The sequence below is a fragment of the Perna viridis genome, chromosome 8, assembly GCF_037379345.1.
Source record: "Perna viridis isolate PV_CMFRI_1.1 ecotype Kerala chromosome 8, ASM3737934v1, whole genome shotgun sequence".
Taxonomy (NCBI): Eukaryota; Metazoa; Mollusca; class Bivalvia; order Mytilida; family Mytilidae; genus Perna; species Perna viridis.
This window is the reverse complement of record NC_142452.1, coordinates 3,521,126-3,547,290: the sequence shown is the minus strand read 5'-3', so window position 1 is coordinate 3,547,290 and position 26,165 is coordinate 3,521,126. Positions and strand designations below refer to the sequence as shown.

The following is a 26,165-nucleotide window of genomic DNA, read 5'->3' as shown; positions in this document are numbered from 1 at the left end:
TCAACAAGTGGTGTCCCGAATGAATGCTATTTTTATCTGATTTGAATTCTATTTTTAGAAAGTGATCCTCAAGAGAACCGACAGGTAAATTTTGAGTTTACTTTTATGGAATTCCACTGTTGATAAAACACCTACAAACATTTGCACTTATTTTATCAATAATAGATATAATATGAACATATTTTTATTTGCAAATTTTATGAAAAAAGTGATTACATCCCGTACGTTATATAGGAATTCACATTTGATTAGCCTCCTGGTTCTCTAAAATTTATGGTATATATTTCGTGTTTCTAAAAATGAGGTCAGCTGTGCCTGTTTAGTACCTCACATTATAGCAATCGCAGAGGGTCAGCAGGTTGAAATATCTTTTGTGTGTGTGAAAAATTAACCTAGTGTTTGTTGTTATTATTTCAGTGGATTTATGACATAGTCTTCCAAATGACAGAATATAAACTTGTCGTCGTTGGAGGTTGGTATTTTGACTATCAAACATGGTGACATTCCAGCCACTAGCTGGGTGTCAGCTGTTTAAAAAGGGACTGATGTATTTGCAGACATCGCCCTATAGTGTCATTGTTTTGTAAATAGTAATATATGCGTGTCTTCAGTAATACAATGCTACAAGATAGGCAATGAAGTACTATAAAACTATTTAAACCGAAGTTTTTTTGGAGGTTTTGATTTGAATTTGTTTCTTAATCATTAGACCATACCAAATAGAGGTGATGTTATAGACCTTTTAAGGCTCTGATGATCAAGTTAAATACAGATATGAATTACTGTCATAAATATCATGTGCTGATCTTCATCTCTACTTGATGAGCAATTTTTTACTGTACATGTACATCTTTTGTCTTGGTCTTCATCAGTGTTGGATACATGTACATTTGTATGATAACTAAACCCTCCATCTACATATGTTATCGACATACTTTCATGGTAGGTACATGTATGTGGAAGAATGGTGACATTATCATAACTACATCAGTGTCATCTCTTGTTTATAATGGTAAATTGTATAATATAAAACAGTAGTTCACAGTCTTGCTCCCCTGTCAAGTATGCAGCCAACTAGTATACAAACAGGGAAAGGGTGATCCTAGATGGTCAGAACTCTTTTTTTTTTCAAACAAGAACTAACACATTTGTATTACTACATATGTACAACTTAACAAAAAATGAATCAAATACAACTAAGTAAACACAGGCATCACTATCAAATACTTCTAAATAAATCAACACAAGATTTGTAAATGTACATTCAAACATATTTCTACAATCAAGTGGACCAAAAGTGAAACAATATCCATCTTTGCCAATACTAGATCCTGGACTTCATGATATATACAATGACACTATGAAGCATAAGAAAATTGGAGTGTCTTGTATCATTGCATACCTGTATCACATAATAAGATTTGATGGAAAGACATGGTGTTTTTTTTTTTACCCACTGCCTGATTCTTGCGGAGAGTAGCACTGAGTAGTGTACAATGTAGAAATCAGGTTTGTAAGTATTTTATTTCATTTTATTTTTTCAGCTGGTGGCGTTGGTAAGAGTGCCTTGACCATTCAGCTCATTCAAAATCAGTAAGTTATTTTCATTTTATATTTTAGCTGGTGGTGTTGGTAAAAGTGCACTGACAATTCAGCTTATACAGAATCAGTAAGTCTTCGCATTTTGACCTGCAAGAAATATTTTATTTGTTTCAAGGATAAAGATGTCATCCAGTTTCACATATTTGTTCATGTTACAGACTGTTAAGAAACAATGAAGTCATAAAGTACATAATATTGCAAATGTTTATTTTACATGTGTATGTCATGCTATTGGTTGTACATGTATGTACACAATGTACATGCATGAGCCTAAATCAATTAATGTGATTTGTTGGAGCTAATAAAAGTATCCATACATGTACATGTGTTTGCAAAAATTGGCAAGTTCATTTTGAATACAGATAGCATCCTGGTAACCTGACTTTCAGTATGGGATCTTGCATCTGAAAATTATACATGTAGCATCACATTTGTGTTGGACCCTATTGGAAGTTCTTTTCGGATAGCATCAGCAATCCTGGTAAAAGTATAGCATCAGGGCAATGTGATGCTATGTGGCCCAGAGGAGATTACTGCAGTAACATAACATTAAATGTAAATTGTTGACCTGAGGCAGATGGACCTTAGGAGAGGATGATTTTAGAAAGAAAAAAAATTTACTTGTGCATTTACAAGACCAAATTTGCATGGCTGGAATAAATTTACGCCTATGCCTATCTTTGTAGATGGAACATTATTGTCATATTTTGGTATACTGTTATCTGTCTGTCATTCACACTTTACACAATAATGCAAAAATTCTGCCACCATAACTCAAAATGTACATTGTAGGTGAATTGCTTCTTTCTATTGATGTGAGTTCCCTTTCAATGTTTATAAATTTCTGAATTTTTTTGTTTTTCAAGTTATTGGAAAATAAATTATTACTATTGATGTACATGTAAGGTCACTTCTTAGTTGTCATAAATTTCTGAAATTCTGTTCAATGTTTTTGGACTTTACAAATATCCTAAATTTGTCCAGTAACTTGAAAACACTTCAAGCAACATCATGAAGCATTGTCAGTTTTGTTCTTTTTATTAATGATATTAATTTTGTGCCAAATACAGAATGAATTAAATCACAATCAGAATTCAAAGTTGTAATAAAGCTTGAATTTGTTTCCATTACTTGATTCATCTGTTTAGTGTACAAGCTCTGTTGGCACATCCAGCTGAGCCAGTGGGTTGTTAATGTATATCCAAGTTCATCAATTTCCACTTTTTTTGGCTTTGTATAATCATGCCTGAAAGTCCATATACCTTATGTTACTTGGCCATGTATATGTACCAATCATTTCCTTGTGGAATGTCGCATAATACAGAGGACTTACAAAACAATATTAGGAGATATATACATGGATGTCTCTTGCCTTTCAGGTATTTGAAAAAATGATTTTCCAGTAACATGAGAAATGTTATCTATTAAAAATATTCGATTTTGATGGGCCATCCTAATTCAAAACTCAGAGCCAGGGTCATTGTCAGTTTACCACATGGCCCCTTCAAAGACATGACACATTAGGAGTTAGTTTAATTTTTTCATAACTGAATTGATCATGTTTGTTGAATTTCATTATTTAGTACATGTGCATGTAATAACCATACAGTTTTTGATAGGGCGTTTCTGTTATATTCTATGAAATGACAAATATGTGGTGTTATCAACTGTCATACAATGTACATGCCTCATTACTAACAGATGCCATTGAAATGTAAAGCTGTTATTATGGTATTTTATTTTGTGACATGAGTATAACAATAAAAGTTCATTGTTATAGCTGGCATCATACATGTAGACAATGGTAAACAGATTGAAAAAACTTATAAATCAGTTGAATCATACAAAAAAGTAAAACTGTGTTCTGAAAAAATATTGACATAAAGGCCGAATCCCTAGTGAAAGTTAACTAATAGAATAAAAGGTTGGACTAATCTACATAGGAAAGTTAGGCTACTAACATGCAATATACATGCATGATCAAGTTTGGCTACTTACAATGTAGTTGTAAGTTAGTGGATTGGATGAAAGTTCAGCTACTCTTTTGTAAGTTCTGGTGAAAGTTTGGCTAATAGTTTTAGGCCAAGGTTTCATTGGAAGTTTGACTACTTAGTTGTATAAGTTGACAGATTTGCTAAATATTGGCTTTTTGATAATAAATCCAAGATTTTTATTAAAATGTTACATGTAAGCCACTCAATTATTAAATTTAGGTCCTGGGGAAAGTTCGGCTACTCTCATACATGTATGTATGTCTAAGAACCAGGTGAAAGCTACTTAGTTGTAAGTCCAAGGATCTAGTAAAGTTTGTCTACTCATTTGCTCAAGGTCCTGGTGAAAATTTGGTTACTCAGTTTTAAGTCAAAGGTCCTCATAAGTCCTTAGTTCTTATAATTCAAGTATCTATTGAAGACCAAAGAGTCAAATATCAAGGTTCTTCCTGGAGGTCAGAGTCTTGTTGACATTTACATGTAAGTAAAATAAGTGAAATATTGCTGATACATGTATATCACAGTTACATTTTCTTAAATTTTGAAGTAGTACGGATGTGATTGAAATGGATTTTCTTGAAAAATGTAGAACATGTATATATGTACTTGTACATGTATTGAAAAATATTTCAATTATTCATATAGTTGTTTTCATTTAACTGCTGTGGTCTTGCAAACTTTGGTTAAACTTTAAAAAAAAGTACATGCAAATGGCAGTTCTTCAAAATAATTTTTCTCAATAAGTTCTGTTGTTGTCATCTTATCATGCCAGATACAATAATAACATGTAGTCAAATGACAACTGATCTGTTCTGTAGATAGCTCATTATAGTTGCATAATGTATCCTAAAAATGGGGGACTGAGTCAAATTAACTTTTAAAGCAAATACAGCTCAAGTTATGGTGAAGTCATGAGCTCTACCATAACATGCATGTGCAAGTTAGTGGGGTGCAGAATGATAAGATAAAAAATTCATTGTCCAGTCATGGAGAGAATGCAACATAACTAGTATCCTATATTTTTACTTTAAAAAAAAACACATAAACAATTTCTTGAAGGTCTAAAAATTTATCTTAAATAGCAAAATAGGATTGGAAGTATGTACAAACTTTACATTATGAGAATGTCACATTGCAATCAGTGTTGTCTCATTTACTTTTGTCCCAAACTCTGTTCCAAAGACAAATAATTGTTGTAATATAGTTAATATAGTTGTCAGAATATTAAAGTGACAGAATTTTAGTTAAATGGAGAAATACATTTGCGGTTCAGAACACATACATGTACATGTATTTTTATTTTATATATTTGAATAATATTTCATATATTTTAGTGGTAATTTTAGTTCAAATAGGTATGAGTGGTACTCTGCTGCCTATGTACTGCTTATGCATGTACCTACAACATGTACATGTATTTGTCATTTACATGTATAGGCAATGTCTATTCCATATGACATGTATATACATTGTCATGTAAACATGTGAACAATGTATATTTAACAATATGTAAATTATAAAGATATATGTACTGGAACAGTAAGTGTATAACAAATGTAGTATGTTTAGGTAACTAAGGAATGGCCTGTTAGAGTATGGTAATTACTCATCTATTTCTTTGTCCTAAATACCCTTTGATTAGCAAACATTCCTGTGCCTTGAAACTTTTAATAGTTCAGAACACTAGTTTTAATGTTGGTGAACTATCATCAAGTTGATCCCTGTTGAATAAGATGTAAAACAGAAAATATCACCTGCTGTTATTTGGTCCATAATGAGAGATTTAGTCATGTACTGTCATAATCCTCTGAAAGTTTAAAGTGAAAAATATAAGTTTAGCATGTTAAAGAATTTTAATGGAATTTTTTTACATGGATGAAAGATTATTAACAAACCATTGAATACAAGAAATTCATATATTTTCCAACTGTTATGATAGATCATTATTGAACAATTTGAATCTTAAATTGAATTCCCAATGCAGTTTTCCATTATGATTGTTAAATTATCTCATTTTGTAAATATTATTTAACAGGGTATTGAGCTATTTCAATATATATTTATTTGAAAAGTTATCATTGTCAAGACATGTCCTTGTAAAAATGTTGGTTGTAGAGAATACTTATAAGTACATGTACTTGTATGATGATAATATGTTCTAAGTCACAAACAAACAGGATTTTCAATGAATGAATAAATATACATGTAGCTCTGTACTGCGTGCCACAAATAGCACAAAGTTGCTGCTAAGAAATTTCAGTTCTGGAAATTTATACACCTAACCACAAGTGAACATTAAAACAGATTCCTTATTTAAAATATACATGATATACAATGTACAGGTAATATCACATGTAGAGTTTTGCCTTGATGACTAAAGTATACCAGAAAATACTTTGAAACTATCTTCTCTGTTATCATAAACATTCTTAACACATAATTTGAAATAGAATATTTATCAGGTTAGTAGCTTGTGATTATCATGTTTTATGTTTTGAACATGTTTTTTTATTTGCACTGCAGCAATATACATTGTTCTGTTTCATTGCTCTAATACTGTTATCTATTTTTTCAGCTTTGTTGAAGAATATGATCCCACTATAGGTAAGCATTGCATCAGTCTAAACTATTACTAGTGTATACTAAATACTTTCTACAGGTAATGGTGACATCAGTCTAAACTATTACTAGTGTAAACCACTTTCTATATGTAAGGATGACATCAGTCTAAACTATTACTAGTGTAAACCACCTTCTACAGGTAAGGATGACATCAGTTTAAACTATTGCTAGTGTAAACCAGGTCGCGCTGGGCTTCGCCAATGTCTTAATTTGCGATTTTTTATTTTATCTGGCGACAAAATTAGCCAGTTGGCGATTTTCTTGGCGTCTAGGTTTTGTATATTGAAATTGAGCAACGGATTTTCTCTCCAATTAAACAATTGTGTTGATGTTACACTGCTGGTCCTGTTGTAGTCATTCATAACAAAGTGTGCTGTTCTTCCCTGTACTGCTTCTAGTTTGCTGATGTTTTCCTGCATGTGAGGATCCCAGATGGTACAGGAGTACTCCATCAATGGTCTGACTGGTGTCTGGTGGCAGAGTGCCTTGGTGTTACTAGGGCAGCTACGCAAGTTCCTCTGGAGAAAGGCTTTGGTGGAATTGGCTCTTTTTGTTATGTTGCTGATGTGATGGTTCCAGCTCATTGTCTTGTGGATTGTCACTCCTAGATATTTTGCCGAGTCTACCTCTTCAAGTGTGTGACCATGGATGTTGTATTGGCCATTGACTGGTGTCTTTTTGGTGGTAATTCTCAATAATTGGCATTTTTAGGGATGGAATTCCATTTGCCAGTCAGACTGCCATTGTTGTAAACCATTCAAGTCATTTTGTAAGGTTTCTGTGTCTGCCGTATTCTTGGTCTGGTGGTAAAGGTCACAGTCATCAGCAAATAATCTTACGTTGGCAGATGATACATATTCTGGTAAGTCATTTATGAAGATGAGGAACATTAGCGGTCCAAGTACACTCCCCTGCGGAACTCCTGATTGGACTTGAGCTGTTGCTGAGCATTCACCTTCCAGGAGAACTTTTTGTTGCAGATTACTTAGGAAGTCTCTGAGCCAGGTTAGGGTTGAACCTCTGATGCCAGAGTGGTCAATCTTGTATAATAGCCTCTCGAAGTACTTTATCGAAGGCTTTAGAAAAGTCTAGTAGGATTAGATCTATTTGTCCCTTGTCATCTATGTTCTTGGCCAGGTCATTGACTGTTAGTATCAATTGGGATTCACATGATCTTTCCTTTCTAAATCTGTGTTGTGCATCTGTCAAGATGGTGTGTTGCTCCAGGTGTTTATGGATGTTACTGCAGATGATGTGTTCTAGCGTTTAACAGAGTATTGCTGTTAGTGAAACCGGCCTGTAGTTGGATGCTTGGCTATGGTCCCCCTTCTTGAATATTGGAACTACATTGGCATTCTTCCAGTCAGTTGGTATCTTGCCCTGGTCTAGTGAGGCTTGGAAGAAGATGGTGAATAGTGGTGTCAGCTCTGGTGCTAGTGTCTTTAATAATCGGGTTGAGATATTGTCTGGTCCAGTTGCTTTGTAAATATTGAGGTCTGATAGTAGTTTAAGTACTCCTTTTTCTGTGACTGTAATGTTGGTCATTGATGGATATGGATCACCTTTCATTGTCTTAATGGTGGATTTATCTTCATTGGAGTTGAAAACGGAGGAAAATTGATTATTGAGTATATTTGCCTTGGTACTGTTGTCAGGGTAAGTTAGGCCATCTTTGTCTCTCAGTGGTGATACTCCTATGTTGTCACATTTTTTGCTTTTGATGAAACTGTAAAACTTTTTTGGATTTCCTTTGATGTCAGGGCTTATGATGTCATGGACATAATTGGCATAGGCGTTCTTACAGTCTTTCTGTGATGTTTTCTTCAGCTTCTTATATCTTTTGAAGTCTTTCACTGATTTTGTTCTTCTGGCTTTTTTAACTGCCTTTTTCTTTTGTGATGTTACTCTTTTAACGTCTCTGTTGATCCATGGTTGGTGGAACCTTGATGATGTCATTTTTGATGGTACGTGTTCCTCTTGTATCCTAAGTAGTTCTGTCTGTATGAAGTTCCACATATCTGCTACCTGGCTTCTGACATTAAACTGTTCTTTGAATTGCTTTACTATTTCAATTGTTGCTGTTCTTAGCCCATCTATAGCTGCTCGTTTCCATAAATAGATCTTTCGTTTTGGATTTGTTGTTGCTATTTTGGAGTTGATAAAGACTGTATCATGGTCGCTTATCCCCGGTAATGGTTCACATCGGTTTAACAGGATTGGTCTGTTTGTTAAGAATAAAACCAGGATTGATGTTCCTCTAGTTGGAAAATCTACAATCTGTTCCAAGCAGCATTCGTTTGTCATATCTATAAATCTGGTGTTTATCTGGGATGAGTTTTGGTGTCCATTGATAGTTGATGTGTTCCATTCTATGTCTGGTAGGTTCAGATCTCCTCCTAGCCACATAACTGAGTTTTTGTGATGTTGATATGTTGATTCGATTGCAGAACACATATTATCAATATAGTCAATGTCACTATTTGGTGGTCTATGTAGGCATCCTATAATGGTTGTTCTATTCCCCTGGCATGTCAGTTTAACAAGTACTGATTCGGTTCTGGTGTCGACTTTAAGTTCTTCACTTGTGATGTTGTTTTTAATCGCTATTAACACTCCTCCATTACCATCATTTCGATCTTTTCTATATACAGTATATGTTGATGGAAAAATCTCAGAGCTCATTATATCTGTTCGAAGCCATGTCTCTGTGCCTAGGATTATGTCGGCATTAGTTGTTTCGATCAAGTTGAGTACTTCTTCTTTTTTATTTTTAATGCTCTGGACGTTAACCACTATTATCTTGGTGTCAGAAGATTTGGTGGATTGTATATGTTTTTTCTGGTTTGGTCTACTTTTCGGTGAAGATGAAAAGGTTGGTGGTCCAGGGCTGGTTATACTTTCATCAACTGAAAGTGATGAAAAACTGTTGTTGGTAGTGGAGTCGATGATTGTTGATTCAAATAGTGAGGAGGCAAAGTTGGGCATTCCACAATTTACACATTGCCATGATATATTGGAACAGGCAAGGGCTTCATATATTGGAGTTGTTATGCCCATGCATTCGGCATGGTTCCATTTAGAACTGTCATCACAGGCTACTCCCCTTTGCTTCCAAGTGACAGCTTTTGAACAGACTTGACATGGGTACTTTGGTGTTCGTGGGCCTGGATTGCATTCCACATCTGCTGATCTTATTATGAGTAACATGCTGAGGTATACAAGTGAGTGTTAAAGAGGTCTGACACTGGATAGTGTTTGTAATTTTCTGGATTTGACTGTCATTGTAACGCGACAGTGTATTAACTTCAGGTAAGTATTTCCTTGTATATTGTCATATTTCCCATTGAGGTACTCTGATTTGATGTGTTGGTGATTGAGAACTACGATGAGTGTTGCCATCAGCAGAACTGACAGCAATACGTGTTGAAAATCAATCAGTTTCATATTTGTTTACATTGGTTACAAATTCGAAAATGGCGCCGATCAAGGACAATGGATGTTATGTTTTGATAGGAAAAAAGCTGGATTAAACCTTGATATTTCTATTATTATGTAATCAGATATAAGCTACATCGTTTTTAGTGTTGTAGAACCAATTTGGGGAATAGGAACATCTGTGATCTACAAAATTCGATGTTTTTTGGAGCTCTTCACAAGATGATGTTCATGCATCGGTCACTGTCAACTTAGGTGAACATGCATGTTTTAAAATCAGGGACTGTATGAGAATAGTAATATAGTCTTTGATGGAAGTAAAATACCTGTTTCTGGAGTAGTACTTAATATTTTATGCATATGAAAGTGACAGACTAGAGCTAAAAACCTGCTTTATACATGCATCAAGAGTGAATCTTGGGTACATGCATGTCATGAATGGAGAATTGACAAAGATAATTCACCAGTTAACTTAATACTGCCTTTTTTTTAAAAGTAAAATTTTTTTGGCACCCTTTGGCTCTTATTTCTGAAAACAAGCGAAAAAAAATGGCAGCTGGCGATTTTTCTGGCAACAGAATTTTGGAAGCCAGAGCAGCCCCTGGTAAACTAAATACTTTCTACAGGGAAGGATGACATCAGTCTAAACTATTACTAGCGTAAACAAGGGTTAACATAATAGTCTTAATTATAAGTCTCAGTTTGTATGTATATGTATTGCAAGCTGTACTGAGCCAATACATCTGGGGATCCCTAAATCTGACAGGTATGCTGTTATTCTTGTGAATTGTTCTTTAAGATATTTGAAATGAGAAGAAAGGGTATTCCAGTCAGGCTTTGAGTTCAGAATGTTACTGTCTTTTCTATACACCATATTCTTTTTTTACTTAATTTATTGATTGAAAGCACAGGTGTACATGTGTTCAGTATCATAAGGCCTTTTAGACAAAATTGATTTTAAAAATGTACACATCAACTATAATATTTCAATGAAAAAATACATTGTACATCTGTGTATATAGTGCTGCAGACAAGTATCAAAAAGTACTTTAGTTTTTGATTTTAATAGGCCTAGAGGGTATACAGCTATATTATATGTCAATGGAAAGATAAATCAGTGCAGTTTTTGAATATCCTTCTTTTTAAACTGAAAAGTGGTAGAGTTTTCTGCTATTTTGCATTAACTAGAGGTAGGGTCAAAGATCAATTGACCCCAATACCCTTTGATAAGTCATTTAAGTGAAATAATTTATTGTAGGTATTAGGAAACAAGTAACATGTAAAGGTCACATGTGTAGAATTTCCAAAATGTAGAAGGAACTTTTTCTGTCGAAAGTTGATTATTTAATCACAGAATAAAATTGCCCCTAAAAATGGTTGCATTTTAGTACATTTTCAATGATTAAGAGATAATAAGACACCTAGAATATTACTATGTACATGTATATCTATATATTCTTTACTGAATAACCTCCCAGAATAGGAACCATAGGGCTCCGCCACAGGAGGCTAAATTGCCCGACCGTACCCACCTCTCCCTATTTCCAGTGGCAATCAAAATTTGTCGACCCAGTTGTCCTTGTGTCCCATCCCTTTTTCGTTTCATCATTTCATGTTCATTTTATCATCAATTTCATGTTCATCGTCTGAATATAGCTGAAATATTGCTGCTCGGACATTAAACCCCAACAAACAAACAAACAATTTACTGAATAACAAATAAAATGAACACAACTTTCTCGATTCGATCTGCAACATGAGCTTTACAAAATGTGTTTAAAGGTGCAAATTTTCACATATTTTAACTACTAATTATACTAAAATTGTAAAATATGAAACCATTTTCCGGACAACCTGTTCTGTTTCCGAACTGTTGGTACAACAGAAAAGCATGAATATTATCAAAAGTGACTTATTTTATGAAATGGTCATTATTTTTATGCAGATAAATAAAAGATTTACATTTTTTTTCTGTTATTCAATGATTGAGCGCTCAACAATGTTCGTTTTGAGGAAAATTGAAGGAAGAACAGGATATCCATAGTCAAGACAAAACACCACTAATACAAAAAATCTCATAAGAATAACATATGCAAATTTAAAGAATCAACTAGCAAGCCAGGCTTGATAAAAAAACTGGTGGTTTGGACCAGGTTCATTGGCTGGATATCAATTTTAATGCCTTTTTTTCTGTTTTTCCTTAAGCGCTCGTTGAACTGTTCTTACATAAATGATGTCATTTCGGTTTAAACGAATGAGGGAAACTCTGGCATTGCTTAAAAGTCGTCTACATGTCGTATGTGACGATGAAAAAGAATGTTACAAAGATTTTTTGTAAATGGATTAATTCAAATAAAATCGGCCTTTACTATCATATAGACATATGAAAAGTTTCCAAGTTTCGAGTTGCTTATTTCCGATTCCTAGATTTTACAGCATCTGCGTTCGACAAGGGTTACGGTCCTGCCCTTCCATTGTGTGAAGGGAAGGGGGCAAGACTGTAACCCTAGGGTAGCGAAGATGTTTTTACAGTAGTGATCCCATATTCAGTTTAATTCTTATTGGTATTTAGATTATAACAAATCAGAGTCAGAGTGAACCATAAAGTTGCTCACTTATTCATTCTATGCATGAAGCAGACAGACATGCTTAAATCCTGGAAAATTAAAACTATGACATTGTAATTGTTTCAAAATATGACAATAGAAGTAACACACAATTCAATGCACAAATCACTTACTACAACTGCTCTGTACATGTATGTTTACTTAGAAAAAAGGGAAGTTTCGAACAACTTCTAGGCAGTAAATATACAAGCGATAGATTGTTTCCCCTGGTTTTAAATGTCTTGATCAGAGCTCCTCTCATTTTTTAATATTCTTGATCCGCCCCTAGTCTGGACAATGATGTTTCCTTTGAACTAATATTCTATAACAACTATGTTTTCATTGTGTCCTATTCATATGGCTACTAAAACTGGAGTCTTTTTGAGAGGTAAAAAAATCTTAGAAGATTTTATTGCGTCTGATCTTCTTTCTTCTTTTTGCGTTAGAATTTTTACAAGTAATCTGGTTTCATTTTATCAACTCGTTTAGTATAATCCATTCAGAGCAGTGATGGATCCAGACAGGGTGCATGGGATTGGCACCACCTTTTTATTGGAAAATTTGTCATTTTCATTTGTAAAATTGACAAAAAATGGTTAATAATATCCTAATACACACACCCTTTTCTGAGGAACCCCAGCTGGCACCCTCCTTTTCACAGTGTGGATATTGCATTACAAGCATCAGTCTGGTGCACAGTTAAACACCGTAAGACGTAAATATTGTGACAACATGCATGTACATGTTTGCACATGCTTCACTGCAAAGTTCAAAGTTCACAGTTTATGTATTGTCAACTTAATTACGAAATCCAACCTTATCATAAACCCCCCAAGTCGCATTTTTTGTTTGAAAATCCCCGATACATGGTTAAATCTTTAAGATTGTATTTGAAGTCCAATCATATAAAGACAAATGCAACAAAAAATATGTATGATTTTTGTATGTGCAAAAATAAATCTCAAAATTTTAAGTTTTTTCATCAAAACATAAGGTAGACTCGATATTTTACAGGTGTCTCTGTTCATAAAACGGTCCGGAAACTAGACAAATTTTCAGGAAACGATTCCATGTTATACAATTTTAGTACAATTAATAGTTTAAATATGTGAAAATTTGCAACTTCAAACTCATTTTGCAAAGCACATGTTGCAGATCGCATAAAGAACGTTGTGTTTATTTTATTTGTTATTCAGTAAAGTATATTTAGATAAACATTGTAATATCCTACGGTGTCTTTTTATCTCTTAATCATTGAAAATGCACAAAAATGCAACCGATTTTAGGGGCATTTTTGTTCTGTGATTAAATTGTCAACTTTTGACAGAAAAAGTTCCTTTTCACATTTTTGAAATTCTGTACATATGATCTTTACATGTTACTTGTTTTCCGTTACCTAGAATGAACAATTTCACTTATCAAAGTGTATTGGGATCAATTGATCTTTGATCACTTTTCTAATTAATGCAAAATAGCAGCAATCTCTATCACTTTTCAATTAAAAAAGAATGATATTCAAAAACTACATTGATTTATCTTTCCATTGATATGATATAACGGTATACCCTCTAGGCCCATTAAAGTTTGAAAAATCCGTAGCCTTAGCACTAATATAAGGCATTCATGATTTTATCCATCATGTTTTGTCACATTTTCTGATTGTCATGAAAATTTTTTTGTTCCATAGGATTTTGATATACATGTATTGATTTGAAATGAAGTGACAATTGATTTCAATAAGGCTATTATTTAGTCAAATTATTGTATGCAAGCTATCATGTTTAGATAAATGGTGGCATACTTTCATGATTTATCTGTTTACGATGTATCATTTGCAGTCTATTGGGTGCAGTTATGTGCACTTATAAAAACTCTTAAACGATACATTCTACATCTTGATGATGTAACCAGCTGTTTAGAATTTTCAGACTGTAAGCCATTAATTTTCATTGTTGCTAATTTTCATGAATTCTGTCAAGTGAAAATTTTTATGGCTATCAGTTTTCATGGTTTTTAAAAAATGATCTGTCCACCACAAAAATTGTGAAAGTATGGTAATTTAAATTTTTGACTTGCATTGAATAGACATGAAAAAAGTCTGTAAAACACCCAGACCATAATATGAGATAGGTGCTACTGTGTACTTGATACACTCAGAAGCAACAGAAATTTATGAAATGCATAATATCAAGAATGGATTGGAATGATTATGGTCTGACTTATTCCTGTTTTTATTGTAATATCAAGAATGGTTGGGAGTGATCATGTTCTGACGTATTCCTGTTTCTAGTGTAATGTCAAGATTGGTTGGGAGTGATCATGTTCTGACATATTCCTGTTTCTATTGTAATGTCAAGATTGGTTGGGAGTGATCATGTTCTGACATATTCCTGTTTCTATTGTAATGTCAAGAATGGTTGGGAGTGATCATGATCTGGCATATTCCTGTTTCTATTGTAATGTCAAGAATGGTTGGGAGTGATCATGTTCTTACATATTCCTGTTTCTATTGTAATATCAAGATTGGTTGGGAGTGATCATGTTCTGACATATTCCTGTTTCTATTGTAATGTCAAATATGGTTGGGAGTGATCATGGTTTGACATATTCCTGTTTCTGTTATAATGTCAAGAATGGGTTGGAGTGATCATGGTCTGACTTTCACATATTCCTGTTTCTATTGTAATGTCAAGAATGGTTGGGAGTGAGCATGGTCTGACATATTCCTGTTTCTATTGTTATGTCAAGAATGGTTGGGAGTGATCATGGTCTGACATATTCCTGTTTCTATTGTAATGTCAAGAATGGTTGGGAGTGATCATGATCTGACATATTCCTGTTTCTATTGTTATGTCAAGAATGGTTGGGAGTGATCATGTTCTGACATATTCCTGTTTCTATTGTAATGTCAAGAATGGTTGGGAGTGATCATGGTCTGACATATTCCTGTTTCTGATGTAATGTCAAGAATGGTTAAGAGTGATCATGATCTGTCTTGCACATATTCCTGTTTCTATTGTAATGTCAAGAATGGTTGGGAGTGAGCATGGTCTGACATATTCCTGTTTCTATTGTGATGTCAAGAATGGTTGGGAGTGATCATGGTCTGACATATTCCTGTTTCTATTGTAATGTCAAGAATGGTTGGGAGTGATCATGATCTGACATATTCCTGTTTCTATTGTTATGTCAAGAATGGTTGGGAGTGATCATGTTCTGACATATTCCTGTTTCTATTGTAATGTCAAGAATGGTTGGGAGTGATCATGTTCTGACGTATTCCTGTTTCTATTGTAATGTCCAGAATGGTTAAGAGTGATCATGATCTGTCTTGCACATATTCCTGTTTCTATTGTAATGGCAATAATAAACAAATCTTTTATGCTTCTATCTCTTTTTATTTTATTTTTTAATTCAGATGCAAATTTCTAAAACACAATATATACTAACAAATTAACAAAAAAATTGTACCTCATGGTATATTTTTAAACCCCTTAATCATTGACTGAAATGTCATCAATTTAATAGAGACAATGTCACAACAAATTTTTTACCAATCATGAAACAAAAACAACAAAAAGTAAACATTGATTGAAAATATGCCTTTCCATGTGCGGCCATCAGCATCTGGATTTTATCTCCTTTACAAATCATGAATTTTATTTTATTTTATTTTTTTCAGAGGATTCATACAGGAAACAGGTAGTAATTGATGGAGAGACATGTCTGTTGGATATTCTAGACACAGCAGGACAAGAAGAATACAGGTATTTTGTTCTTGTCAGTTTAAGTAGAAAGTAGTAAGAGGTGTTTGTAATTTTTAAGGAATGACTGTTATATTTTTTCGGTCTATGAAGAAATAATATCAATCATATGGTGCACACTAAATAACATGTGTAGAAGTTTATTTTCAAGTGTTTGCATGGACATTTAGGTTATTTCAAATAGACCAAAAAAAAATATAACAGTTATTCGATATAATTAAATTTTAGTAGCAAAATTTAGGATGTAAATCTGCTAAAAATGTTGATGTTGTCACGGTCACATTACAAAAGTTGGTCAATGAGATGATGGACAAAATTTTTTATCCAATCAGGAACCATGTTACATCTGAAATTATATTATTATGAGATAAACTGTAAGAATGACATGTGGTAAAATATTTATGTACTTCTCCATCTAAGAATCCTGCAAAATGTATATAAGGTGTGGCACATGAAGAAAAAAATGCAGAAATTTATTGCATTAACCACTTTAATAATTATTCCTGATAACCACTAGAAATATCCATCAAAGTGTTTGTAAAATTTACCTTTTTAAGATATTGATAGGTCAAATTCAGTTGAAATGCACTATGGAAAAATGGTGGGAAAAATTCCCCACACTCTTTCCCAATTCAAAGGTTATTATTTATTACTGTTTAGACCATACCACAAAAGGAAGCCTAAGGATGGTTTTTGGGGTTGTGACTTGAACCCTTAATGAACTAGGGGCCAAAAAAGGCTCAGAATCAAACATTTTCATCATGTTTTGACAACAACTTGATTAAATGTGAATATACCAGTATCTCTTTAATACTGTACCACAAGGTGTCTTCCACCAAAAGAAGACTGATTGCATTTGGGGTTGTGACATAAACTGTTAAGGAATTAGGGACCAGAAACAAGCATCTTTCTTTTTTTCCAGACAATAACTTGAAAATAAGTGAATGAATCTCTTTGAAATTGTACCATATGTTACCATACTACCAAAGGAAGAGTGGGATTGATTTGGGGGTTTATACATGTAACTTGAGCTGTTTATATATTAGGGGTAAAAAAAAGGCCAGGAACAAGCGTTTTTTGGGTGTTTTTTTTGCGTTGGGACAATAAGTTGAGTACAAGTGAATTGATCCCTTGAAATTGTACCACAAGGTGCTGTACTGTGCAAAGGAAGGCTGCGATTGATTTTGGGGGTTGTGCTGATTGAGGAACACAGGGCCAAAAGGGACCACTTAAGTTGTAGTCAAATTCTTTTTCTGTGTCGTATTATATTTATTTTTATTTCTTAGGTAAATTTTCTGTAAAGAGTGAAAATCTGTTAAAATCACTTTGTCAATAAGAGTAAGGTTCTAAAAGTTTGTATCACAAAAAGATTCTCATTAAAACAAGAAATCCCCATAGACAGAGATAAACCAAAATCTAAGTAATAACTAATTTGAAAAAATAAACAAAGCAAAAGCCACACTATGAAAATTTCCTGTTTAATTTTGAATTACACTAATTATCTTATTCTGTAAATTGTACATGTAGCATCTGAAGCAGTTACTTGCTGTACAAGCTCTGCAGTTGACCTTGAAATCTTATATAATGACCAGGAAGTTGATAATTGCGACGTAGATAAAAACATATACATGTAGACTTAATAAAAATATCAGTGAAGACATATAGATAGATGACAACTACATGTATCTGAAGTCTTCATTCAAATTATGTAATCTACCTTAGGGACGAAGACATCTCTTATAAGTGTGTTGTTTGAAGTGAATTGTTAGTCTCCTGTAATAGGATTAGAATACTTAAGGTGTTAATGGATCAAGTGTTTATTCACTACTATTGTCATATCTTATAAATCAGTACTGTGTAAACCTGGCTTCTTATATTGTTCTCTCAATTGTTTTGAGATACATGTGTGAACCTTTATCTTTAGTTTTTTGTTGTATTCTTACCACCCAAGTTTTGTTTGTCAACTTAACAAGAACAGATCTGCAATTGACACTTAAGGAAAGTAACTCCATACTTATTTTTTTTAAGTACTTGTATTGACTTACAAGAATTGACTGATTTGGTAAATATAACAGATCCTTTTGCTAATAAGCATCTTCATTTTTTACTTTTTAATGCAATGTACAAAAGTCCATTTCAATTTTTTCTCTTACTAAGTCAGGTGATATTTGAGAAGTCCTATGTATGTATCAAATAACATAAAATAAAGAACATATAATGAACCTATGATTCAATTATTGCATTAGTAACCTGTAAATAATTGCTTTGATCTTTATTAACAAAGCTGATGTCAGTGTCTTAATCAAATAACATGTCCTACAATATATATGGTAAATTGTGGTATACTGTATACATAAATCAAGGAGTATTCCCTCATCAGCAGCATTTGAATCAAATACATAGGAAAGAGTAATCAAGGGGACCAAGGTTATAGCAGTAATCAAAGAGTTATCAAGGGGACCAAGGTTATAGCAGTAATCAAAAGAATGTAATCCAGGGACCAGACACTGAAAACAGACATACACAACAAAGAACATAAAGTAACTAAAATCATTCATACAAAGTAACAAAAGCAAATAGCAACTCAGACTCCACTAAAAATTGGGAGCATGAACCAGGTGCACCAGTAGGGTAAGCGTCCTCTGATTTTCTAGAAACACCCACCGAGTTGCTCATTAAAAGTCAAGTCCAGGGTAGACGAAATTGGAAAGGAAAACTATGACCTGTTGAATAAATCAGTTTTCATGGTGCAGATGGATACACCATAATGATCTAATCCAAAAATAAATAGTTTACATGATGTATACATGAAGAAAAATATCAAAATTGGCAGCTAAATCGAGCAAAAACAGGGTGTTAAAGGGCTTTTGAATTTTTTAAGACTACAAACTATGATATATGTAACGTCTCAGAATGTGACGACTCTATTCGCTACACTGCTCCATCGGATCAAATTGATACAGGGAAGATATGTAAAGGTATAGAAAGGTCTGAAAAATTCCCAACGATGTTAGAACTGTCAAATTTGCAGTGCAAATTTTTGGTCCGAGGGACTTGAACTCATACCACTGTAAATACCAAGAATACTGCAGAATGATCTCTTTTAGCAGCAACCCAATCAATAGACATAATGTTCTCATGCTTTAAAGGTAATTTTTTGGGGGATTTTACCGCTACAATTATTTTACTCCCAATTTCTCAATTCCTGCTTGTTTACCTGATCTACTGTTAGTAAAAACAGGTCTGCACTTGAAGAAGAAAGTGATGATTTTTCATGGATCTTATCCTGGTAGTAGTAAATTCCTAGGATTTTACTTGACTCGGTACACATCTTTACAAGTTACCCAGGTGTTACTAACCATTTCCCTGGTTCACACACTATGAAACACTAGCAATCAATTGAAGCATTTCTAGTAATACAAGAACATCTAATGTCCTTTAATTGAGTTTGCAGTAACAATAGAATTGAACTGTTTGTTTATCCCTAAATATATTTAGTCTAGTCTAGATCTGGTCCTGAGTCATGGTGTACATTATATATTATTCCACACACACACACACATATATATATATATAATACACATTATTGGTTATTGAAATATCTTTCAAATGATATTACGCCTTTTGAAAGATATTTCAATGACCAATAATGCATGTACATGTATTTGTTCTGTATTTTGATTTTGTCAAATAATCTGCCATTGTTTGGTGTCTTTGAGACGTTTAATCCTGACATTATCTGTTACAGTGCTATGAGGGATCAGTACATGAGAACAGGAGAGGGTTTCCTCTGTGTGTTTGCTGTAAATAATACTAAATCATTTGAAGATATTAATCAATACAGAGAACAGGTAATGATTAACTACGTGTATTCAACAACCCATTTATTGTTTAGCTAATTACCTTACTCATATCATGTCTTTTTGAGATGGCCTGTTACATTAAAAATTATTTTGATTTAGATAAAAGACATTTGCAGGAGGCTGGAAAATAGCACCCTGTATTTGAAGAAATGAGACAAAAATGGTACAATTAAGGCTGTTTTTTCACATTTTGAAATTGTTTAGTTCAGAGGCAGTTTTTTTTGTTACACTGATCCTATTAAAATCTAATGTTTCTTGATCTGTAACCCAAATTATAGGGAAAGACCATGTTGTTGTGAATGTCATAAATATCAAAAGTAATAAATATTCATAAAAATTAAATTGAAACAAATTAATTTCCTTTTCTTAATTAATAAATCGAGATTTATAATTGGGAAATTTGAATTTCCCGTGCCTATGGGTACCACCATGACCGGTTGAACTGTGATGTCACAAAGTTGGTTTGTAAAATGAAAGTGAAAAGGTAATTGATTACGATGTCCAAAGAAATCGCAAATTTGGGACTTTTCCCCTATAATTTCAACCCAAAATAAATAGAAGAGATTGAGGCACAACATGTATAAGCAAATGTCAGACATCATCAATGAACAACGGGATTTGCAGCCAGATGACTAGTATTTGTAAGGGAAATCTTATGGCTACTTCTGAAGAATGTTCATATTGCTGGTAAAAAAAAACTTTTAGAACATTTATCTTTTATCATTCGTGCAATCGTAAGCTTGACAAGTCATTGTGTTTTACGGAATATTTTTTGTTTACATATTATTTGCAGTACTTGTGTCAGTACAAAACCGACTTAGTGACGTCGCGAGCCAATCAGAAGCTATCTGTAAAAATCAATAAAATCTGGCTATGATCTTCCTTCAGATAGGAGAGTTCTACAAGATGGCTATCAACTTATATTTCAAGGATTTCGAACTTTGCATAGCCTTGAGCATTTTATAAAAGTGCATTTTGCATTAAAGGTTATTTATTTTTGTTTACGTGGGTATGATTTATCATAAGAGCCCAACTTAATGCAAAGGTGGTCTTTCCCTTTAAGTGTGATTTGGTTATGGTGGCATTCAATGGAAAACTCAGTACTACTGTGAAAGTGCTTTAATAAAAGTCTTTTATAAAGTGTCGATGAAAAGTATGTCCAGTACCCATGTAAATGAAATTTGAGAGTCAACAACCTCAGACCCCCCAATAATGGGAACCCCTGATTAGAAAGGGGTTATTATATCTGCTGAAATTGAAGTTTTGGTCTGCAGTTATTATCAATATCTGTTTATTTTATCTTTACAGATTAAACGAGTGAAAGATGCTGATGAAGTACCAATGGTCTGTAAGTATCCAGCCTATTTCTAGTTATCCCTGGCTCATTTCAAAGTCTGGTATAACTCATACTTAACTTCTAAACTTTCATTTAGGGGAGTACATACATTTCAATTGGTCTGTCTGTTTGACCAAGATAACATTGTTTCCTATATTTCAATGTTATTTTGTTAGACCACTATATGGAGATGTGGGTAGTGTCTAAAATTACAGTTTTGATCAGTTTTGTAAAAGATGTGACTATGTATTTAGGAATTTTTCAGCTTGCTTTTTGACAAACATTTACTAAAACATCATATAATTACTTGCTGGATCTTGACGCTTACATTGTGAATGCTGTGTTGTGGGTCTTATCAAGAATTTCCGTTTTGACAACTTGTAAAAGATATTATTGTGGACTTTGGCATCTTTAGGTTCACAATTCCACATAAAGTTGTCTGCAAATTATTCAATGTTGTTGAATTCTCGCGAAAATTTGTGCTGTGTTAGGTCACTATATGGGAATTAACTGATGTTAAAGCATTTTTCTGCATGCTTAAAGTACATGCTGTAGCAGGGGTATTAGTTCTCTTACAATACAATTCAAGTTCTGTTTTTTAGCTCACCTGGCCATAGCCCATGTGAGCTATTGCCATCACTTGGCATCCGTCATCATCCTTCGTCATCGTCGTTAACAATTATACAAAACTCTTCTCCTCTGAAACTACTTGATTGATTAGAACCAAACTTGGTATAATGTTCCTTGGGGTATCCTGCATAGAACTGATGTGGGGATTTTTGATTCGTAGAAAAACATGCCCCTGTTACTAAAAATAGAACATAGGGGTCAGTAGTTTTTCACATATATCTCCAAAATTGTTAAGTTTAACTAAATTCTGACTTTGGTAAAAGTGTTCAGCATGATCTATCTCTGGTTACATTTTGGTTTTAATCCGTTTGGCCATGTTGGAGTTATTGCCCCTTTTCAACGATTTTTGCTATTTTTAATGTTATTTCTTTCAAAAATCTTCTCCTCTGACATTACTTAACCAGTTGAAACCAAACTTGGTATGAATGTTCCTTGGGGTATCCTGTATAGAACTGATGTGGGGATTTGATTCATCGAAACCATATTTCTAGGTTTAAGGTGTTTTTTTGGTACTACATAAGGGGGTGGCCATTTGGCCCGGAATTGGTTAGTGAGACCTGACTCCTTGTAAGAGTTATTGTCCTTGAAAGTGGAAAAATTACTTTTTTTTTAACAGTTTTCAGTCAATATCTTGAAAACAGTGATAGATTAAAAGAAACTTTCAGTTGTTGAAATGATCCTTATGATAAGCCCTACCAAAGACTTCTTAAGTCAAAATTGTTGGACAATTTCTTGTTAAATTTATTGCCTTTTAAAGGCAAAATTCAACCAGGTGGGCAATTCAGGCTCCTGGGATCCTCTTGTTTAAGTTAGTAATACAGCACTTCAACTCAATTTGGTTGATAATAAAATTATAGTTCAAGATTTGAGTGTAAAAGTGAGAGGTGTTTGAAATAACTTAGTTTTGATGTAAATTGCTTTTAAATATAAATGAAACTGTTTATCCTAATCTTGAATTATTTATTAGACTTAGTGAACAGATATTTAACAAAATGTGTTTTTTTTCATTGCCTTTCATTTTATAGTGGTAGGAAACAAAGTAGATTTACCGACACGGACAGTAGATGCCAAACAAGCCAAACCTGTAGCTGATAGTTATAACATACCTTACGTAGAGACCTCTGCAAAAACAAGACAGGGTGTGGATGATGCTTTCTATACTTTAGTGAGAGAAATTAGAAAATATGTAAGTTTGGCCAAGAATAACATTATTTTTTTTTTAAATGGCTCTTTGTGTGTCTTGTTTCTTCATGCTTCTGACATTTAAACGATTGGATTATAATATTTCTCCAAAAAAGATAGTTAAATGATGGCTTTTTCAACACAAGCTTAACCAAAAACTTGGAGTACCCTATAGCAAAAGCTTGAAAAACTGGGGTATTTAGATTGGAGAAATGTGATTATCCATGAGTTACTAATGTAAGAATCTTCTTGAAATTCCAATATTCTCCCAATCTCTGTGTGCAACATCATAAAGAAAGAATTCACAATATTCTCCCTACCTTTGTGTGTAACATCATAAAGAAAAATACTTGTTTTGATGATGATGTTACAATGGAATTCAAACCAATTATCTCCCTTGCATTAATATTTTCACAAGTGTAGAGGTGGTTAAATTTGCATGGGGTTTAACTAGCTGGCATATGCACATTAAGCTAGCCTAAAATTTACATGGTGTTACATATCCTGATCATCTGATGATTGAAAATTTTATCTATGATATTACCAAATTAGAAATATTTGTCAACACATCAAAATAAAAGTGTGAACCAGTGAGCATTTTGTATGCACTTTAATACACAGGAAGTGCTTATTAAATTACCTAACCTTGCTAATGGAGTAAAAGTCCATTGTATTAAACATTTGTCTGACCTTCAATAAGAGATCTAAGCAGCTGTGACATAGTAGAAAAAGAAGTGTGACAGACAGACAGGCATACAAGGGTAAAACAGGATACTCCACCTTCAAAGCAACAGTATAATAACAATAAAATTAGGAATTGATATTTTGTTACAAGCTTTATATAGGTGTGTCATATTGTGGAATTTGATTTTGGCTTTAGCTATAACAACATCCTGTGTGATAATTTTGTTTATATTTTGACCATATACTGAATGGGGGTATCAGGAATAGGTAACATATTTTTTGTTGATCATGATTTCTCTATATTTCAAATTAATTATATCATAATAACTCTGTTGATGGTTAATTGTGAGATATTTTCTTTACATTTACAGAAAGAAAGAAAGGGACCAAAAAAAGGCAAAAAGAAGAATAGGTGTTTGTTAATATGAATAGAACTATATTTAATTGTTTTCTGTCATTTATGTAACATTTTGTTATCATACTGATGAGCTCAATGAGCTGTTGGAAGTTCAGCAAAGGGAAATAACTCTGTTCAAATGTCAAATAGTTTAACAAGTTTTGGGCATTTATTCATACCTGCATCAATTGTTAAGTTCAGAATTTATTTTAATTTGTTCAAAATTGAATTAAGATCGTTGCGTTAGGATTAATAGAACTTTGGCTGCATGTGATATTTTAAAGGGAAACAATTGTGTCATTGAGATAGTGCTATGACTTGTCAATCAACAAAATTGTTAGTTATTACAGGATACATGACTTCTTAGAACCTTGTTCTTGTTACAGTATATTAAATAGACATAATTTTATTTGAAAATTGTTTTATTCCATGAATAGTCGTAGAAAGTTTTGGCACTATAAGATACACATGTATATGTTACCTTTATATGGTAGCCGATTTCAGGTTTGTTTTTCTCGTCTTAACATCATGTCCATAGTTGAAACTTCATATTGTAATTCAATGTAACATATTTTTATGATGATAGAAACTTTATACAAGATATTCTTTTTGACTTTTTGATATTTCCTCTAAGTAAGTTTTTTTTTTTTATTATTTTTGTGATATTTGTATGTTATTAAATATAATCTGAGTTATGAAGTATATTGTATTGAAAAAAGGTGAAACTTGAATAGTTCAGTAGAATTTATGGACTTGGTTAATAAACAGGAAACAATTTTTATATAGACATTTTCTGGTTTATTGACTAGAAATCATATATTCAAAATGTAACAATTCATAACTGGTTTAATAAATCCTTTGAAATTTAAAACTTTTTATTACTACATGTCTGTAGGTTTATTTGAATTAATGAATATAATATAATGATTGACTTTGTGGTTGAAAAGTATCTACCAGTAAAATAAACAGAAATTAAAAAATAAGATACCAAGAAGTATGGGCAAAATATAAAATGGCAGATTTTGAAATGTATTGGTGCAAATTGATTTTTATCCTTTTTAAATATTTTAATTGGCTTTTATGTAAACGGAGGGTGAGATAACCCTGCTTATCAAGTAGATATAGTAATTTTTTTTCTGTATGCACCTTTGGTGTTAGTAACTTATGTTCAGGTAACGACTTAAATGATGTATGACTGTCCCCATAGCTCATGCTTTACAATAATTAATCTTTTAAACGATAAGCATGGCTTTCTAAAGTGAAACTTCATGGGAAAATGTTAAAGATAAGGCTAAAGTAATGACTTCGTATTTTTGTATATACAGCTTGGTTATGGTTGGGGTACTAAGGTGATGCACTGGTATATTTTAGCACTTTATTTTAAACTTTTAATACTTTGTAGAAAATAAGAATGATCTTATTCAGTTATAACTTAATATGAAATTGAGATAGTTATTACAACTTACTTGGTTGCTTCAAAGATTGTAATACTAATCCAGACTTCCCTAAATATGCTTACAGTTTGTCAGACATCTCAACTAACAGATTCTAAAGGTCTTCCCAGACCAGTAGCTGTGTTAGTCCCTTAAAGTCTGATACCAGCTGTGACTTGATTTTCTTTTAGCTTTCAGCATTTATGAACATCAGTTAACATGACAACCATATTGGATGTAGAAAATTTTATTTTTACTTTTATAGTTTTTTTTTCCCCCAATGTTGATAATTCATTTTTTGAGTTGAAATATAATTACTGTTTAGATAAAGTCCCTGAGATCCAGTATCATTTTGTTATTTCTGGTACACTTGATATAATTAAACTTGTATCCCCAGGATTTGAATGTATTAAATGTTTATTTATAGACTAGTCGATGAATACCTTTGGCTATTTATAGATGTCAGTTTATTTTTAGATGTCGTGGTTACTATATTTAGAATGCACATGCTTTCTTTATGGTCCTCGTTCATTTGACATCTGTGTTTTTTGATATATTGTATATTTATGATCTGAATTGAGGATGTTCTATTACAGCTCAAATAAACATTCCTCATCATA

The 26,165-nt window shown here is 33.0% G+C and overlaps 1 protein-coding gene across 2 annotated transcripts; it reads left to right on the top strand.

The window, feature by feature from the left end:
* The first annotated feature begins 334 nt into the window (after positions 1 to 334).
* LOC148608976 (GTPase KRas-like) lies at positions 335 to 26,165 on the top strand. Of its 2 annotated transcripts, none has more exons than XM_088540694.1 (8): positions 335 to 472; positions 1,621 to 1,669; positions 6,169 to 6,197; positions 15,939 to 16,023; positions 19,769 to 19,871; positions 21,192 to 21,231; positions 22,875 to 23,035; positions 24,087 to 26,165. In XM_088540694.1, the coding sequence occupies exons 1-8, from the start codon at positions 442 to 444 to the stop codon at positions 24,141 to 24,143; spliced, it is 555 nt and encodes a 184-aa protein (XP_088396820.1). In that variant the 5' UTR covers positions 335 to 441; the 3' UTR covers positions 24,144 to 26,165. The 2 variants fall into 2 exon arrangements, with proteins under 2 accessions (XP_088396820.1, XP_088396821.1); XM_088540695.1 differs by lacking the exon at positions 1,621 to 1,669 and adding an exon at positions 1,545 to 1,593.

Coding starts and splice junctions, on each gene's coding strand:
- LOC148608976 (XM_088540694.1), top strand. CDS start 442: ATGACAGAATATAAACTTGTCGTCGTTGGAG. Junction 16,024..19,768: donor GCAGGACAAGAAGAATACAG/GTATTTTGTTCT, acceptor TATCTGTTACAG/TGCTATGAGGGATCAGTACA. Junction 21,232..22,874: donor TGATGAAGTACCAATGGTCT/GTAAGTATCCAG, acceptor TTCATTTTATAG/TGGTAGGAAACAAAGTAGAT.